This window comes from Spermophilus citellus (assembly GCF_964194105.1).
Source record: "Spermophilus citellus genome assembly, chromosome: 7".
NCBI classification, from domain to species: Eukaryota; Metazoa; Chordata; class Mammalia; order Rodentia; family Sciuridae; genus Spermophilus; species Spermophilus citellus.
The window spans coordinates 53,694,873-53,714,172 of record NC_138188.1 but is presented as its reverse complement, the minus strand read 5'-3'; the positions used below and the strand labels follow the sequence as shown (position 1 = coordinate 53,714,172).

Genomic DNA, 19,300 nt, shown 5'->3' with positions numbered 1-19,300 from the left:
CTTTCTCGGGTTAATAATGTCATTATTTTAAATCTGTGTTTGATTAGCTCCTTTGTAGGCAAAGCAGTTTCCTCCCATTATAAATGGTCAGAGTCTACAATTACATTAGGGAAGCAGCTATGTGCATTGCCAGGCTGCTCCAGAAAGCATCCTTCCTGCTCTTCTTGAAGAGATCTCACATGTAAATGTATTCTAATGTTTCTTTTTACCTAGCTTTGAGTTTTGGGGAAGGATAACCTCGAGTTAAGGCATCCTGTGTTCCTACTGCAGAGAGTTTTTTAACTTTTAAACCAATGGGGAAAAGATAGGGGTGAAAATGAGGGTGAGACTTGTTGCTGCTTTTTACCTTTTTGTAATATCACTGTGCACATACATGGACACACACACACACAAACACACACACGGCTATGAAGTCTCTCTTACAGTATTTTCTCATGGAGACTGTCAGATGCCCGTTTAAGCCACCTGACCCTGAAAGTGAGTCCAATCTTTAAGTGAAAGTGTCTCAGGTTGGAAAAGACTGATACCATACAGCAGAGCCAGGTGGCCGTGTCAGCCCCCATGATAAACCTCAGCACCATCCATGGTTTGTCATGTGTCACTGGGAACAGGGCTAAATTTGTTTGTTTTCTCTGATTGAGATGGTTTAGAAAAATGAACAACTTTTATTTTCAAGTGGTTTAATTGGTTTATTTATTTTACCACATCCATTGAAGACAGTTGTCACTTTCTGCTCATCTAAAAGTATTTGGTTCAACTAGGATTGCTGTGAACCCAGGGGCCCTTCCTTGGAAGGGCAAGACTCTGGTCCTTGTGGAACCAACTGTGGAGCTATAGTAAGACATTCCATCAGCTCTTGGGCTCATTTAGTTTTAACAGACTATGGCTCTAACTGTGGTCTTCGTGATGTTAATGAGCATCTTCACAAGATAATTTTTTATTTTTATTTATTTTTTTTGGTACTGGGGATTGAACTCAGGCACTGGACCTCTGAGCCAGCCACATCCCCAGCCCTTTTTGTATTTTTATTTAGAGACAGGTCCTCACTGAGTTGCTTAGCACCTTGCTGTTGCTGAAGCTGGCTTTGAACTTGAGATCCTCCTGCCTCAGCCTCCTGAACCAATGGGATTATAGGCAAGTGCCACAGCACCTGGCACAGGACATGTTTTAAAGCAGGGTGTCACTACAACAACTGGCTTAGCTTTCTCCCCTGGAATATGAGCATGTGAGTTAGACTCACAAAAGACCCTCAGGCACGGGTACTCGGCCTGGGAGAACGCTCCTTCCTTTGGTTTTTGCTTGGCAGCAGAGAACTAGTGTACTATGGGCTCTCAGCTGACGTAGGACAAGACCGGTGTAACCAAGTCAGACCTGTCTCCTGCTCCCTAGATCCACAGCAAGGTCGCCCCCTCAGGGTGTCCTGATGGGAAGCAGCTGTGGCCTTCTTGTGCCTTGGCGCAGCCTTCTCACCCACACACCCTTTTCCTGCCAGCTTCGAGGGCTTGCTACTGGCACAACATTCATTTGAGATTATTTTCTTCCAGAGACACTAGTTTGAGAGACATTGAGAGATTGAGCTGAAAGAAATAATGTTCAAAGGCATCTTGTAAAGGCATCTTTGTTTTAATAAACTAAACATTTTTAAGAAAGCTATTGTTCTTTCTTTAAATTTTTTTTTAATTGTAGATGAACACAATATCTTTATTTATTTATTTATTTATTTTTATGTGGTACTGAGGATTGAACCCAGGGTCTCACACCTGTGAGGCGGGTGCTGTACCACTGAGCCATAGCCGCAGCCCAAGCTATTGTTCTTAAAGCTGTGTTTACTCCTTTTTGTAGAGATGAGGTTGTAGAGATGAGGTAGCAGGGTGCCTGCAGCTCTCCCAGGGTGTGCGCAGGTTTCCATTTGAATGTTGACACGTAACAAGGAGAGGACTTTGGGGAAGTGCTAAATGCAGCGTTTTATCAGGGCAGTTGCATCTACTTCATCTGTTTCACAAGTGGTTGGCATAAAAGGAAGCACATTCAAAATGGGATTGTTTTTATTTTTCTTTAGTACTTTAATAATCACAGAGTTTAGAAATTACTAAACAAGCAGCTGCCATAGACTTGCCACCATCTTTGTGAACACACACACATTTCAGTCACATCTGTAATCACTTTTAAAGAGGTTCGAGTGGCTCCCAGAAGACCTCAACCATAGCCCTCCTCCTTCCTTCCAGGGATGTTAGGCTGAAGACACGCATTTTGTTCCTGTGGGGCACTCAGCTCCCCAGGTTTCGGGTGTGCACCCCCCTAGTTCTTTGCTCACCTTAGTCTCTGTGGGTGCAAGTGGTAGCTGCGGGGAGAGAGAGTGACTGGTCTGGGGCCGAAACACCAGGACTTGACCTGCAATGGACAGGCCAGCCTGAGTGGACCTGACTTCTGAAGCTTCTCCAGTGGTTCTTTCCTGTCCACTCACTGTATCCCTTGGAGATAAGCCATAGAGCAAACCTTGGAGGTGATCTCAGATCCTACATGTTACCTGCAACCTTGCAAGGTTGGAACCCACCGGTGCCTTAGGGAATGTTTGGTTCCTTTTGTAGCTTCTTGGCTTTCTTCTCATTTGATATAAATTGCCATGTGAAGAGTCTCATGTCTTCTACTTGTGCAACATTTGACATACACACATCTTGTAACCTGTTCAAAAACAGCAGCTTGGCGATGTGCAAGGGGGCTCTCTCTGAAAGCTGGCACGCTGATGGCAGTCTTTCCCTGAATGTGGTCCCTCTGTCTCTCCACATTCACGCAGACCCCAGCCCATCACCTCCTGTCTCCTCACCAGTTGTCTGCTCTTCGATCTTGGTGTCCTTTAAGGACAGTTCTAGATTTTAATGATAGCTGAGGGACCGGCGACTGTACTGGTGGCCAAGTGGACTTTGTCTTGGCGCTGCTGCCCATGCCATCCTCCTCAGTGCAGGTCACCTCTCCGACCTCCCTCATCGCTGCTGTCTTCACCCCTTGTTCCAGCTTCCTTCTGCTGTGGCTCTGGAGCAGCTTCTGTTTGAAGTCCCCAGATGGTCCCCAGAATCTCCTATCCATAGCTTAGTCCAGCACTGTCGATGGTCCTGTCTCCTGTGTCTGCTCCCTGGCTCCCGAGAGCCTGCCTGTGAGTGCACCCTATGGTTCTGAGGCCTCATGTGCTTTCGTGGTGGCACATTCTGCGTGTGCACCTGCGTTGGTTTCTGCACGTCCTGCCCTCTCGGCTCTGTACCCCTCCTGAAGAGAATGTGGATGTCCTGCACCTTGCTGGACCTGCCACACTGGCTTGGGCTCGATTCTCACTGAGTTGGCACCAACGTCAAACCAAACATGACACATCTGTGGTCCACTTCCAATCATCCTCACTTCCTGGCACAGATAACATCCTCCCAGCCCTTAGGATGTCCCTTTTTCTCTCTTTCAATTTCCTTGATCAATTTTTCAAGCAGTTCCCTCTTAAAATCCACTGAGATGCACATTCACTCCTTGGACCTAGGCATCTGACCCTTCCCTAAGGTCCTTCTGATTCCTCTTGGTCTTTGTCCCCATAGCTGGCTTTGCTCTCCATGCTGGGTTGGTTTTTTTTTTTTTTTGGTCCTGGGGATTGAACCAGGACTGCCTTACCACTGAATTACGTTCCCAGGACCCTCCCCAGCTTTTTTTTTTTTTTTTAATGAGACATACTTTTAATAAGTTGCCCAGCTGACCTCAGCCTCGCTGTCCTGCCTCAGCCTCCCGAGCTGCTGCAGGTGCAGGCGAGCCCAGCTACCTGCAAACATTCTTGCTCACACTTTCTATTTTTCTCTCACTTCTTGCCCACAATTTTGTCTGCACTTAATTGTCAAGTGAAGTTTCGTATAAAGCTGTTTTTTGTTCTTACCTTCATTCTTGCTCAGTCCCTTTAGCTATGTATTCATTAGCCTACGTAGTTTTTTCTGTGATGTACTCAGCAGGTATTAAAGCCACCTTGGTGCTTATTAAGGAGAACATAAAAATGAGTAAAACAAGCAAGACATGTCTTTTACAAAGCTGTGGTCTAACTGGGGAGACACCTAGAAATGAACAAGTGGCACTGTGAGAAGTGCTCGGGCTCTCCTTCCTCCTCCCTGTCCTTCTGTGCTGAGGCTCTCGGTGACTAAGTGACAGAGTGGAGGACCTGACACTGCACTTGTGCACAGCCTTTCAGCAGGGGTAATGGATGGAGGCTGTTGGTAGTGTTTTAGGCAGGAAGAGCAAAGGAAGGAGCCATGCCACGGTCTCTGGAGAATGTTGAGCCATGCAGCACGGTGGGTGTGGGTGCTGCAGAGAGGGCGGAACCCAGACTGGGAACCATCTGCTGGGAACCGTGTACAAGAGGCTCCCACCATCTCACATCACACCCTGTATCTCCGTGGCACTCACAGAACACCAACAAGCAAGGCAGTGGTACCCTGTTTCTCAGGGGAAGGAACTGAGAGTGGGCAAGGTTCTTTAACCAGGTCACAGAGCCGTCAAGTGGTGTGATCATGGCATGCTCACCATGGATTGGGCTGCTGTTGGTGCAGCATGCGGCCCGGCTGTCCTGTGCTGTCGTGATGAGCACAGAGATTGTTCTAGATCACCCTTCCCACCATCCCTGTTTGGACTTCTGGCTCTGCAGCAGGATCTCTAGCATGTTGTCTTGACCGAGGTGCCTGCCATGTAGAGTTGACTTTGGTCAGTCTTCCCATTACCCTACACATAGACATTTATGTTGGGGTCTTCTGACGCGGCCTTAGTTGGAAGCAGTTGCCAGGGCACAGGATGGGCCCTGCCTGAGGTTTGTAATTTTCAGATTTGAGCCCAAGTTCCCTGATAGATGAGCAAGGTGGACAAGTAAATGGCTTCTAGCAGAGTATGACAGAAAAGAGGCATGGCCCTGAGACAGGCATTGCACATGGAATGAGGGACAGAATGGAGAAGGCAAAGAGCCATGTGACAGCTGCAGGGCGCACAGGCTCCGTTCACGTCTGCAGAGGCAAAGTGCTGTTGGTGCCAAGTCCCTGTAAGTGGCCTGCGGCTGGGGCCCCAGCCACTGGAGTCTGCCACTCTTGGCTGAAGCCATTACTAATGGTGACACAGTGCCCTTGTGTCCCCAGGAGAAGTGTTCCTCCCCCAAGCTCCTCAGAATACAATGCTGGGCAGCAGGGAAAGCACCTGGCCTGGGCAGAGATGTGCCAGGTGAAGGCAAAGGAGGCATGTGAAGGGCGGGGCTGCAGAGGGGGTGGAAGGCCAGGGCCAGGGAAGGCCAGGGCCGGGGCTGGGGAGCCAGGAAAACGCCCACAGCCAGGTGGACATTCCCCAGGCTGAGCTGGGCACCCCATGACGTGTGTATCCACGCTTCTGTAAGGCCAAGACCAGATGATTTCCCTTGGGGGAAGAAGAGCCCGATTCTCTGTTGGGGTGGGGCATGGTCACTAGGCAAGTGAGGAGGCAGCAGAACAGGTGTGGCTTAGGATCAGCCACTGCACCATAGAGACCCCCGCTCCTAACTGTTTTGTCACTTGAAAATAAATATAAACGTCTCATACCGTCATGTCAGAAGTAAATGAAATATTTTGTTACAGTAATTGAAGATCCTAGAAGGACTTTTCTCTAAATATGAAACATAAACCATCACTGCATACCTAAAACCAAGCTTAGTAAGAAATACCATTTTCCTTTATGAAAAAGTTCAACTGGATGTTATGTTACATGATATGAGATTAATACCATGTTTAGCCTTAAGTAATGAAAAGTTTTTCAGTAGTCAGAACTTACTCTGTGTTGTTTGCCCACATCAAATGCTCCTATGAAGACTGCAGGTCGGTCGGCACCTTTTTCTTAAGGTTTAGCAAGTTCCAGACTGGAACACCATGGCTGGTGGAGGTGGAGGTGGCCCACAGGGTAGGGATGGCTGCAGGTGCTGCTCTGGGGTTCAAGACTGAGCTGGGCAGCTCCGCCCTGTGCACGGTTTCAGAACAACCACATCCCCTGCTTTTCAGGATGAGTCCTCGAGTCATGAATGTAACCAGCGCACAATCCTCCTCTACGGAGTGGGCAAGGAGCGCGAGGAGGCCCGGCACCAGTTGAAGAAGATCACCAAAGACATCCTGAAAATCCTGAACAAGAAGAGCACCACAGAGACAGGCGGTAAGGCCTCCACGCACAACTCCCGTGGGGCCTGCTGTCCCCCCCTCTTTGCAGCGTTTATCAAAATGCTCTGTGTCACTGTCTCCAGTGTGTTTCCTCTCACTGATGACTGTCACACTGAAATATGAATAAGCACATTTAAGTATTTTGAGCTGGAGACCATTAGTAGCAGTCTTTGGATTAACAGGCCATGGTGTAAAGGTAGATGCAGGTGATTTTTATTCTGTACCTTTCTAATCTGGACCAGAGTTTCCAGGTAGTAATGAAGGGACTCCTGAGGCGGAGTGGGAAGACCCGGGTCTAGAGGAGCTCCCTCTCCCGTGTCTTTTCTGCCATTGCCCCGGCTTGCAGTTTGCTTTGCTGTGGGCACTGACCCGCACACGACAGTCACAACCATCACAGTGTAATTGCTGGTCTGTTCTTAGTGACTCGGAAGAGGAACTCAGTGGGTATGGAAGCCACAATGTCACCAGATAATCTCAGGTAGAAGGGAAAATTAGGCCTTTGCAGGTAATAGCCTTGTCACTTGCAATTCTTTCTCTGTGTTTTTTTGTAGTTTTTATAGTGAAGCCAAATATTTATGTGAAGTCATCACCTTGCACAATTGGACCTTTGTAATTATCCTTTTCAGATCTGCTTAATTGCTCTTTCAAGGTTTATTTCATTATGCAGTCATATGATTTAAAATATGATATTACACACACACACACACACACACACACACACACACATATACATCCCTTCCACTCTTTTTTTTTTCCAAATCCTTCAGGAATATGAAGAAAGAATGTCTACATTTTCAACAGCCTTCTTCCTGCCTGTGGTGTAAGCCACCTCTCAGCCCCTGGCCACTCTGCTGTGGACCTCTCCACAGGGCATTCAGTCTTAATTTTTTAACAGGCAAAATTACTAGAGCTTATTTTGCTAGATCTTTCCTAGAGAGAATAAGTAATCCAAAACAGCACAAGTAATCCAAACAGCCTCTCTTTCTTCCAATAAGGGGTGTGTGCAGGTATGGAAAGGGCTTCGTGTCTCCTTGGTCTGCTTGGCTCACCTTCCCTCACCCCTTTCACAGCTGGGGAAGCGCCTTGCAGTGCACCCGCACTTGGTGGGAGTAGCCACGAGCTGTGCAAATGAGACTCTTGATGTTCTAGAGCTTGCAGAGGAAAGTGCTCTAAGAAAACTATTTATATTGTTGGGTTATTTTCTCTCTTAGAGAAAAGAGGAAATGAGTTTCAAGAGAAGATTGAATTGAGAAGCCCTGAAACTAGCTAGCAAACAATATTTGAGACTTCTGTTGGTTTGCTTGGAAAGGGGATGGGGGTTACTGTCTCCTTTAGGTGAAAGTCCTGCGGCTCAGTCTCAATGACTTGCAGAGGGTACCCAGGTCCTGCGTAGAGTCTGGGTTTGGAAGGCTGAAGGAGGTGGAAGGGAAGGAGGTGGGTTGGCCATTCATGTGGACTCGGCTTCCTTCCTTCACAGTTTTTAGAGCCAGACTGTTGTCTGTGCTATCTTTGTAGCAGTCCCTGAAGTGTAGGCACTTCTAGCCCCTTAACTTGGAAAACCATTGTTCTCTGTGCCTTCTGAGATGCCAGTAATGGAAACCCACCTCGAGCAGCTTCCTCCATCCTCCTGTTTTTCCTTCATTTTAGACAAAACTCCTCAACCAGAAAGATGTCAGTCAGGGATGCAGTAAGCCTCCTCTAGTTAACAGCCTGCGTGTGAAGACATATTGTTTGCTAGCTTGTCATTTAGTGTGAGTACCAGAGGCTGGCCAGTTATACTCAGAGTAATGGAAATTTACCCTTCCTCTTTTTTTCCTGGAAAAATGAAGACTGGTAGGGAGAAAAGAGCTTGTGTTAGCATTTATTTCAGTTCAGGGAACATAAAATACGATTTTGATACTGGGTGTGGTGGTACATGCCTGTAATCCCAGCAACTCCCAACTCCCAGAAGCTGAGGCAGCATCATTGCAAGTTGGAGGCCCACCTTGGCAACTTGATGAGACCCTGTCTCAAAAAAAAAAAAAAAAAAAAAAAAAGGGCTGGAGATGTAGCTCAGTTGTTCTCAGAGGGTTCTGCCCTCAACCTCCCCACTCCTCCCCACCCCCTCCTTGCAAAGAAAAAAAAAAAGGAAGGTTTTATGGTTCCAAGCCATTAATAGTGTTGTTAGATCAGCCAGGTCTTGCCCAGAGGAATTTCCAATCTAGTTTAAGTAGCATTTTCATTTGAACTTGCTCAGACTTCCTTCTGCATTTGCATGAAAACATTAATGAATTTTACTAGAACTATTTGTTTAAAAGGCCAATAATATCAGGACTTAAACATTTTCAAATGAAAATTAAGCAACAAAAGATCAATAATATATGTTATGAAAGCAAGTTAACCTAAAATAGATAGGGAAAATATATAATTATGACTATATTTTTAGTCACACAAATATCATTCAAATAAATATTAAGCGCCACTGCTAATTTGTTACCTTTTTTATTTTTTAAAAAAGTGGATGTAAATTTCCAAGAGTACTTTGCATCCTTTTACATGAGGTTTTAAGCAGTTTGTTATATTTAGGTATATGGAGCCTATCTGCAGAAACAGAGGTGTGTTTTGGATTTCTTAGCTGGATCTATGTCCTCAAGTCTGTTGTTTTTATGTATTGGTTTTTGTCCCAGGGAAGGACTAAATTAATACATTAACTTCATTTTTAAAGCAATTTGTATACCCAACTACTGATGTGAGCTCTTCAGCCTGGGATCAATGATGATGTTAGATAATGAAAGAGTTTTGAGTAAATGGAAAATAACCTGTGTGTTTTATGTTCATTTAGTTGGGGATGAAGGGCAAAAAGCCAGAAAGAACAAACAAGAAACATTTCCAACCCTGGAGACGGTGTTCACAAAACTCCAACTTCTGTCGTATTTCGATCAGCATCAAGTGACGTCTCAGGTAGCCATTTAAAACTATCTTCTTATGTATTGCACGTGTCACCGTTTCCTGAAAAATCCCTTTTGTGCAATATGTGTTTTCAGCCTTCATGAATTTTTTTCACATGAATATGTCACTGCGCCTGGCAAAGGGTGCTTTTAAAAAAATATATATATTTTTTGTTGTTGTTGTAGTTGTACACAATACCTTTATTTTTATTTATTTATTTTTTGTGGTGCTGAGGATTGAACCCAGCGCCTCGCACAAGCTAGGGGAGTGCTCTACCACTGAGCTCCAGCCCCAGCCTTCATGAACTTTATACATATATTTTATAAACATGTGGGAACATCTCGGACTATACATTTTAAAAAAAAATTTAAGTTGTAGATGGACACAATACCTTTATTTATTTATTTTTATGTGGCGCTGAGGTCAGTTCCTCACCCATGATAGGCAATTGCTCCACCACTGAGCATCAGCCCCAGCCCAAGAGCTTGTTTTTATTATGTAACCACTTTTACCTTATGTTAATAATCAGTAATATATAAAATAATCCCTAATGCAAGGCTGATGTTATGACTCCCTGGCCCCGTAGCACACATGTCAATGATTGAAATGAAATGCCATGACATTGAGAAGAAACCAAATCTATTTTGTTTTACAAATTCTTTGATGGTTATTTAGACACATGAAAAGCTGTTTGAGGGGCCGGTTGTGTGGCTCAGTGGTAGAGCGCCTACCTCGCACAGGTGAGGCTCTGGGTTTGATTCTCAGCCCCACATAAAAATAAAGAAAGATATTATATCCATCTATAACTAAAAAATAAAAATAAAAAATAAAAAAGCTGTTTGATCTGTACATGGTTTTGGTTTCTGTGAAAATATGTTTTAATTTTCATCTAGTAGAATGGCTAAATTCCAGTGTGTTAGAGAAGTAAAATAATTTATGTAAAAGATGGTTTGGGAATCCGTGTGTGACAGCCTCACTCTGTCTGCTCAGATCTCTAACAACGTTCTGGAGCAGATCACCAGCTTTGCTTCAGGGACGTCCTACCACCTCCCACTGGCCCACCACATACAGCTCATCTTCGATCTCATGGAGCCCGCACTGAACATCAATGGACTCATTGACTTCGCTATACAGGTGTCAGAGAGACTGTGTTTCCTTAACTTTGGGAGAGCCAACCTACCAGGCATTGCAGAATTTATGTTTTAAAATGTATTATTTTTAAATTTAAAATAATTGAGACAGGGTCTCATAGTGATGTCCAGGCTGGGCTTAAACTCCTGCTGGTCTTCATTGATCCTTCTGCCTCAGCCTCCTGGGGGCTAAGATGACAGATCTATGCCACCATGCCTAGCCTAAATTTATTTTAAAATCAACACTCAAAACCATAAAAACTGTACATATATAGTTTTATGTAAAATATACACATAAATGGGGGTTCTGTGTAATATTTCTATGCATGCACACATTGTACAATATTCATACCAGGTTAAACATAACTTGCCTCATGGAATATTTATCATTTCTTTACAGTGAAAATTGCCAAAATCCCTTCTTCCAGCTCTTTGAAATGTGCAGTACATCATGGTTACCTGTAGCACCAGAACATCTTGCTTCTGACTGTAGCTCAGTGCCCATTGATCAGCTTTCCCCATCCTTGCCCCATCCCACTCCTCCTGGCCTCTGTTGGGCACCTCAGCCCATTTGAATGGAACCAGTTGCTGTTTATTAACACAGTTGTGAGGACCCAATACATTTTTGAATAATTGAGACATTCTGAGTTAATGGTCATCAGCCTAGTATTTTAATTACAGCTCTGTTAAATAATTATACCTGGTATTCAGTTAAATAATTATACCTGGTATTCAGTGCATGTCATTTAACAATGCCAGAATTCTGAGGCTTTCTGGGATTGTCTTTTGTTGTTTTGCTTAGACAGTGATGAAAGAGTATTTTCTGTCTATAATAGAGTAAATTTTAACACTGAAAGAAAAAAAAGAGTCCTTAAAATTTGATAACTTGTTGCACTTGTTTCTTTATCTCCTAGTATTATTAGTGAATGGATTTTAACCTTGGTTTCCTTATTCTGTAGTATATATCAGCCTCACTGATCTATTCCAGAACTCGGGGCTGCCCGGCACTGGGTGCTTCCTCATCTTACACACCCTCATGTCCAGACAGAAGAACACAAAGTTCTTGTATAAACAGGCTTAAAAATAAAAAGATGTCTGATTCATGAGTCCACGTTCTCCCCAGCCGTGGCGCACAGCATGGAGTGCTCATGATTGGTGGGACTGGTTCTCCTTTGTGTTGTGGCACCTGCGTTTTTCATTCCTTCTCTGTTCTTACAGTTGCTGAATGAGTTGAGTGTTGTGGAAGCCGAGCTGCTCCTCAAGTCCTCCAGCCTGGCAGGCAGCTACACCACGGGGCTCTGCGTGTGCATTGTGGCTGTTCTCAGGCGCTATCATAGTTGTCTGATCCTGAATCCTGAGCAGACAGCCCAGGTGTTTGAAGGGTTGGTATATAAAATGCCATCGTTTTTCAAATCCGAAAGTGTCTGGTACTATTAAGAGAACAATAGTACCTGTTTTTATTTCAATTAAAACAGTTAAAAGAATACTCCTGCCACAAAGGCTCTATCAGAGGAGGAGACAGAATCACTTTTCTGGTTAAGCCTGAGGCCTTCCTCCTCTCCCTCCTCCTTGCTGCCTTCCTGGTCACGCCCTGGTTTATAAGAACAGGAGGCTGCTCATTGATGGCCTCCATCCTTCATGCTGCCCAGCATCCTGGCTTATTAAGAGTGAATGCTTGTAACTTCTCTTTTCCTGTAATTTTGGTTTTTTGGAGAATCCAACACCAAATACAGCTTTGCATTCATTGACAGTGAAGGGGTGCTTCAGTTTCATCTTTGTGATTCACAGCATCTTTTGACAAGAGCTAACTTAGAACCAGTGTCTTTGTTTGTTCTTGGTATGTTGTGTGCTTTTGGTTTGTGGCTGTTATAAGATAGAGTTTGCTCTGCTGTTGCCAGTGGAATTGGTCTGAGGAGGTAAACCTGCTCTGCCCATCGGAGACAGAGGCTTGGGAGCCCAAGGTAAGGTAGAGCCAGCCCCGCTCTGTCCACTCCCCTTTCCCCCACTGGGCTTTTTACACAAACACAGCAGCCCATTTTTCTTCCTTTTTTTTTTTTTTTTTCCTCCTGAGCTCAAAAGAACCACGGAGTTCTTTGGTGCAGCAGTGACTGTTTGCTGTGATCTAGCACATGTGATTGACTATGTTGTTCCTCAGGTGGCCTAGGTGGAACAGCAGCTTTCTGGGGGCACATCAAATGGTACCTTTTGTATATGTTAACTGTACACTTAGATTAGGAAGTGAAGTCTGAAATATCTCAGAAACTTTACTATGCAAGAACATATCTATCTTAGAATTTAAGGAAGTACGTAACGATTTAGCAACCCTCTACTTACTATGCTGTAAGGTTTGAATTTTAATATCATTTTATATGTCAAGAAACTGGGACTCGGGCGTTTTAAATAAAGGGTTTGGTAGTGTAGCAGTGTGTGTTATCCAATATCACATAGACAATGACTCTCACGGCTTTTAACAGATCTTCCTGGTTGGGAGTTCATTCCTATTATTCAAGCTATCTCATACTTTTAAGATTGTGCATGGAAATCTTCTAGTTGTTCATGAAATCATTTTGTTGAGTTGTGACAAGTACAGGTTTGGTTTGTTTGCAGTGCTGGGAACTGAGCCAGGGGCCTGGTGCATGCTGGCCAAGCATTATCCTGCTAAGCTACATCCCAGCCCACATGGCAAGTGTTTTTGCTTGATTGTATTTTATGTTTTAACTTAAAGAATTTTAGTATCATTGATTTTTACATTTTAAATTTACATACTATTGAATATTCATAAAATTATGTTTGACATTTCCTTTTCTTTTTGCTTGATTATACGTAGCAAGGGTAAATATTTTTCCTCAAATGATGACATTATTTTTTTTGTATTTATGCGAGTGGTCATCCAGAATCACAGTGTGAAGCCTTCCTCATCTCCAGCAAGACAGAGAAGTTGAGGAAACTCTGCTACACCCTGGCTAGCTGACCATTTCTCACGTGTTTGTTTCCTTTAGACACAGTAGAATTCTTGGCTTTAGGATGTATCAGGATATCTTTTGTTTATGTAGTCAACCACAGTTCTAGTCACTACTTTTAAAAATGATTGTGTGAGGTTTTCCTCTAATGGTCAGCTTCATTCTCTGCTGGCTGGCCCATCTGTCACTGTTCCTTGCCAGGGTTTAGGATGCTCTGGGCATTTCTTCAGGTAGTCCCAGGGTCCCCCTCTGGCACCTGTGCTCCTGCTGTCCATTGTGGCTTGGGCCCTGCAGATGCTTCTGATTCCCCTGACCCCTCAGCATGGAGAGGTCTTGTCTGGGGGGCCCAGGCTCTCCTCCCCTTCTGCTGTGCGCTGGCTGCCTGCCCTGCTGAAGGCCCTTCACCTTTCTGTGCCTGGGAGCCCCTTTTTATGGTGAGGGTGGCAGGTCAGAGCACTGGTCCGATCACCTGTGACTCCTGTGGTATGGTGTCCTGGGGAGACCCACAACAGAAGGCCTGGCGGAGGAGCCAGACTCTTGCTGCTGGGCCAGTGTGTGCCCTGCCAAGTGCACTTGGGTGTGGGAGAAGCATAGACAGAGGCCTCTGATCTGCCTGGCGGGCCACACAGAATTTTATGTGTGGCTGGGTGCTTATGACCCCAGTTGTCATAGAGGATGTCACTATGAAAAGAGGTAAACCGAGATCAATTTGTTTCTAGCTTGCCTCCCAACCATGAATTTCCCCAATGATGCCAGATCCAGCCAAGGGATGGGGATCTCCCAGGGTTACTTCTGGGAGCTGCTGCTTTACAAAGGCTCAAGCTGATGTGTGACTCAGTTCAATCAGAAGGTCCTCCCCTCCACCTTTCCACTGCGTCCCTGTCACAGGGCTCAGTACTTCTCCAAGTACAGCTTGCACACCATCTCTTGTTGTTTTTGTTTCTTGTTGTCAACGACATTTCTGAAGTTGTGTATAGCATTTCTGAACCTCCTCAGAACGCAGGCGTTCAGAGATTCAGTTTGCTGTGCTGGTCATCGAGTCGTATGTGGTCACCTCGTTCTCGAAGCCTTGGGTGAGGGTGCACTACTGTGTGGGCCTCATTTGCCTGTGTCTTGCCCTCAGGTTGTGCGGTGTGGTGAAGCACGTCGTGAACCCCTCGGAGTGCTCTTCCCCCGAAAGATGCATCTTAGCCTACCTCTACGACCTCTATGTGTCCTGTAGCCACCTCAGAAGCAAGTTTGGAGACCTCTTCAGGTGGGTAGAAGAAAGTCCAAGAGTAGCAATGGGATCACAGCTGTGTTTGTCCATGACTCTACCAGTGTTAGTAGCCTTTTTCATAATGAAAGGTGATCATGTTTATTTTTCTCCGGTGCTAATTTTGATAAATTCAAGATTTGATGAAACTGACTATTAAAAATACATAGTGGCAATGAAAGGTAAACCATTAAACTATGAATTGGTTTCCTCCCTCCCACCCCCAGATTAAAACGACTTTAGGCCATAACCATCTAACCTTGGCTAATTTTGTGTCTTCAACAATCAAAGGATTTTTTCTTTAAAATTTTTTGTTCTTGCCGGGAATATTGGCACAAGCCTATAATCCCAGCGGTTTGGGAGGCTGAGGCAGGAGGATCGCAAGTTCAAAGCCGGGCTCAGCAAAAGCAAGTAGCTGAGAACTCATTGAGACCCTGTCTCTAAATAAAATACAAAATAGGACTGGGGATGTGGCTCAATGGTCAAGTACCCCTGGGCTCAATCTCCAGTACCCCTCAAATTTTATTTTTATATTCTCTATAACTTTTACAGATATAGTTCATTTAGGTAAGTCATATTGGAATGATGATAAATATTTAATAAATCTTTATATTTTAAATTTGAAATTCAATTTGAATCATGAATCTAGTAGGCTGTTAATGAAGCAGTATTTGGTGTTTTTCTGGGTTCATATTCCTCCTAGCATTGAGATCCCCGTTTTTTGACCTGGCTTTTTATGTTACTTTGGGTGGATTTAATACCCTCTGCACATCTTGAAGTTACAAATTGCTTTCATTTCTTGGTTAGGCATGGAAGGTTCTGTAACTCCATTTACTTCTCCACAATTTTTCCAAACAGTTTTTCATTTTTTTCCTCTCTTAAAAAATTTACTGTTTAGTACGTCCTATGTCTTACTAAACAGTAAATTTCATGTGAATTAGGTTTTTATATAAAAAAATTACTAGTATTTTCATGAGTAGCATTAAATCAACATGTATCAAAAAATGCAAGATGACCTAATTTGTATTTTGCATTGTGTTTGTATTTAGGTTCAACTTAGTAAATATTATCTCATTTCTTGATAACACAAGAAATATATCCTAGTTAATCATTAAGAAGATATTGTAAAATCTGCAGTTAACCTACTTGCTCTCTCAGTCTTCATAAATGCTGCAATTGTTGGTTCATGAATGTTTTTTTCTGTCAATAAATCTCACTGCTTAAGGAATGCTTTATGTTAATGAGTCCAGGATATTTTATATGTAGAAAAGATTTTTTTATCTTCTCAGCCCTTATCCAGAATTCCTATTGAATTACCTTCTGCTCTAGGTATCATCTCCCATTTCCAAGTAGTACTACGTCTGTTTAGCTCTGCAACTTTGAGATTAACCTGGGAGAAAGCATTTGAATTTCCCTTGCCTGGCCTCCCTGGGAGCGCTTTTGGGGGGCTGTTTTCTTGCTTGCTTCTGCACTTCCTCTGTGTCTCTACTTCCTTGACCACCTATTTCAGGTGGCATGTCCAACTCCCTCTTATTCCCTGGGTCTCAGCCTTGCTCAGGGGGCTCAGGTGGTCAGGTGCTAGGAAGTAACTTTAGATAATTAATTCCAGGAGAAAGTAATATCTGGCCAAAAGAAATTTGGAATCCTCAGGAAGAGCAAGGAAGAGGTGGTCTGCAGTTGTCTGTGCCCTTCAGTGCCCTGTTTCATTTGGGTGAATCCTGTGAGCCCTGCCTCCTGGGTACCTGGAGTCCACCACTCCTTGGTGCCCTCGTCACTGCCTCTCTGGTCATCCCCTGCAGGGCCCCATGCAGAGCTGTCCCAGCTGGCCTTCCTGCTTCACCCTTGACCCTCTTGTGTAGATTCTGACTATGTCCACTAGAGTCACCCACTTAAAGCATGGTGACTCTCGGGGTTCCCAGTGCTGCCTCGCCTCCTAGCCTTCACTGTGTGCAGTGCCCTGCTCTCTTCTGCTCCTCTTCTCCTCTGTGTGCTCTGCCCTGATCGCTTGGTCCTCTCCCTGCTGCTCCTTCTGATGTGTAAGCTTGCACCCACCTTGGGTTTTCACACCTGCTCTTACCTCACTCGTGGCACTCACTCACACACTCACCCACACTTCCTTACCTCTGCCTCCCTGACCACCCTCTGCTCATTCTCAGCATCTTAGATGGACTCGAGATTTGATTAAACTGAATATTCAAGAACATTGTGTATTGATCGTGGCCTGGCTCCAGGAGAGCAGAGGCCGCCTGCTTTGCTCACCACTATAGCTGTGCAGCTCCTAGGGGGCACAGCCAAGGCAACAGACATCAAAAAGTCATATTTAACAGTACTTACAAAAATACTAAAATGCTATACCACGTAATGCATTAGGTGGAGTAAGCCTTTGTAAATCATCTGAATGAGTCTTAGGAAACCCCTTTTCACAGAAATGATGTAATCTTAGAACAATATTCTTCTGTTACTCTGTGTGGAGTTTTCAGTTTCAGTTTAGAGTTTTGTGAGCTTTCTCATTCATGCTGTGGTTCCTGCACTAGCCCTTGTCTGACGGTGAACTTCCCCAGACAGCCCCCAAAGCTTATTTAACCACCGCTGCTCCCGCAGTGCAGTGCAGGTAGGCAAGGTGAGTTCATTCAAGCGCTGTGCCAGGAGCAGGGACTTAGGGGACCCGCAGCGCAGTGTGGTGTTCCAAGGACCATTCCTTGGTAAGGGGCAGGTGCACTTTCTAACGTTTCCATAAAGCAGCGGGGAGAGGTGTAGCTTTCTTGGGCTGTCTTTTGCTCCCCCTTTCTTTGTTTTGAGACAGATTCTCACTGTGTTGCCCAGGCTGGCCCTGAACTGTGGGCCCAAGTGACCCTCAAGTGGGGCTCTGCCTGGCTGGGCTGCTGGCACACACCACTGCGCCTGTCCTCTCAGAATCAGAGACCGATTTATAGTTTGGAATTTGATAAAAAAGGACAATCAGGCAGAGATTTCCATTAACATACTGATAAAACAATTGGATCATTTTGTCTGTGATATCATCCAAGCCATCCTGTGAGAGGAATGTTGTGGAATAGGGAATTCCAGGGCCATCTACCGGGCACTGTGCTGGGCACAGTGCTTGAGCACTCACAACAACCAGGAAGTAGAAATGGCTTTCCCCAGGAACAAAGGAGTGTCCTAGCCTTAGTTAACAGTGAGCAAGCCTGGATCTGAACAGGCTCTGAGGATGTATGCTGCTGTCCCCAGGCCTCCAGGTCTTTCTGCTCCTCGTAGCTGCAGAAGGAAAGGTCTCAGCCATTGGCTTGGTTCCCTCTGTGCAAGCAGCAGAGTGTGAGGATTGGCGTGGCCTAGCTGGTTGCCAGCATTTGATTCAAACACAGAAACCCATCTAGAAAGCCTGTACTAAAGGACACAGGAAGCCGCAACATGCAGGCTGAGAAGACCTCACCACTAGCCAGTTTCAGAGGGACCCTGCAGTCCACTTAGAAAAACCTGCCTCCTGGAGGTGGAGGGGTGGGGCTCATAAACCAGAAGCAGAGCAGAAGAGCTGGGATTCTAAAGTCAGAGTGGAGAAACTGGTAGAATTAAGTGAAGAGTTGAATGAAAAAGAGGTAAAGCTTTAAAATTTGCAGAAGTCCCTTGTACTAAACACTCAAGGCTTTGGGAGGCAGAGGAAATGAGGGATATGGTCGAGAGGAAACAAGGGATTCATTTTTAGTGGGAACATGAATGTAATAAGTGAGAGTGAATAAAGAGTAGTCAGGAAGAACAGGTGGGTAGAAGCACCGGGACCACAAAATGACTGTCATTTTCAAAATGCCACAATTCTCTTTTGCCAGTTTATATTCCTCCATGATGGCCAACAAGTTTTTTACAGAAGTCCTTTGCAAAGAAAGAGAAAAAATATAGAGGATAGTAATTATTCGGTTTGTCATTTGGTCCTCTCGGTGACACCTGGGCCTCCCTGGCATCATTTGGCACTGGAGTCATTTGGGAGCCCTTGTTAAACACACAACTCAAGAGTACCTATGTGAGACCTAGGAATCAGTTTTTAACCAAACAGCCCAGAAGAAGCCCAGAAGGACGAGGGCTGAGCTGAATGGTCTCAATTTCTGACAGCTGTTGGCACTGAAAGTGCTTCAGGATAAAGCATCCACATGCCTTTGTATATTTGAGGTACTCATTCCTGGCTAATGTAGGTGCATAAAAAAGCTGTATATCACCTTAACCACGAATCTGTTTGCTGCCCAAACTTAATCTTAAGAGCAGCCTCTCTGTTGCGCTGAAGAGCTCTTGAGTAGAGCACTTGAATTTGCTCATGGACTTACAGATGGAGCAGATGGGCAGGAATGGCTGAGTTCATATGTAATGTGAGTTTTGAAACTGGAGCATCTCAGTGCTGGCTGTGGAGTAAATCCATCCACATCCCTTGATGCTTCTGTCCTATCTTTGCTCAGATGTAGCTCATGAAAACCTCAAATATTTCACACGATAAACCAGGGTCTTAAAAAAAATCTCACCGCTGTTGAGAAACACGGCATGACAAACTTAGGGATGATGTGACCAGTTCTTTGCTCTTGTACAATTTGCCAGTTATCCAGAGCCCCCTGGCATATTGCAAGCTCCCTGAAGTCAGGAACATGCCTTTCCTTTCTCTGCTGTGCCACCGTCCCATAGTCACATGTCTTAGCATTCAAATTCCGCAGGACACAGTGTCCCTAGAGGAGGAGATCTTTGGCATGTGCCATCAGGACTACAACACCACAGTATTCTGATGTGTAATTGAATCTATTTTTATTCTTAAGAATAGTTGCAAATGTTATTACTTGAGTTAGTTGTTGGAAGCCTTAGTAAATTCTGTGATTT

General features: G+C 44.6%; 2 protein-coding genes across 3 annotated transcripts in view; one reads left to right on the top strand and one right to left on the bottom strand.

The window, feature by feature from the left end:
- Positions 1-19,300, top strand: part of MED12L (mediator complex subunit 12L) — a 265,350-nt gene that overhangs the window by 191,346 nt on the left and 54,704 nt on the right. Inside the window, exons 17-21 of the mRNA XM_081302589.1 lie at positions 6,027-6,174; positions 9,001-9,119; positions 10,098-10,241; positions 11,456-11,619; positions 14,321-14,452. Of these exons, the coding sequence (XP_081158715.1) occupies positions 6,027-6,174; positions 9,001-9,119; positions 10,098-10,241; positions 11,456-11,619; positions 14,321-14,452 (707 nt within the window). The remainder of the gene's footprint in view (positions 1-6,026; positions 6,175-9,000; positions 9,120-10,097; positions 10,242-11,455; positions 11,620-14,320; positions 14,453-19,300) is intronic.
- P2RY12 (purinergic receptor P2Y12) overlaps positions 1-19,300 on the bottom strand; it is a 42,761-nt gene that overhangs the window by 4,277 nt on the left and 19,184 nt on the right. Inside the window, exon 1 of one of the 2 annotated variants that reach the window (XM_081302594.1) lies at positions 5,803-6,032. The exons of the other annotated variant lie outside the window; for it this stretch is intronic. The gene's annotated coding sequence lies outside the window, so the exon portion shown is untranslated. Of the gene's footprint in view, positions 1-5,802; positions 6,033-19,300 lie in introns of those variants that run through there. 2 annotated transcript variants of the gene reach the window in all.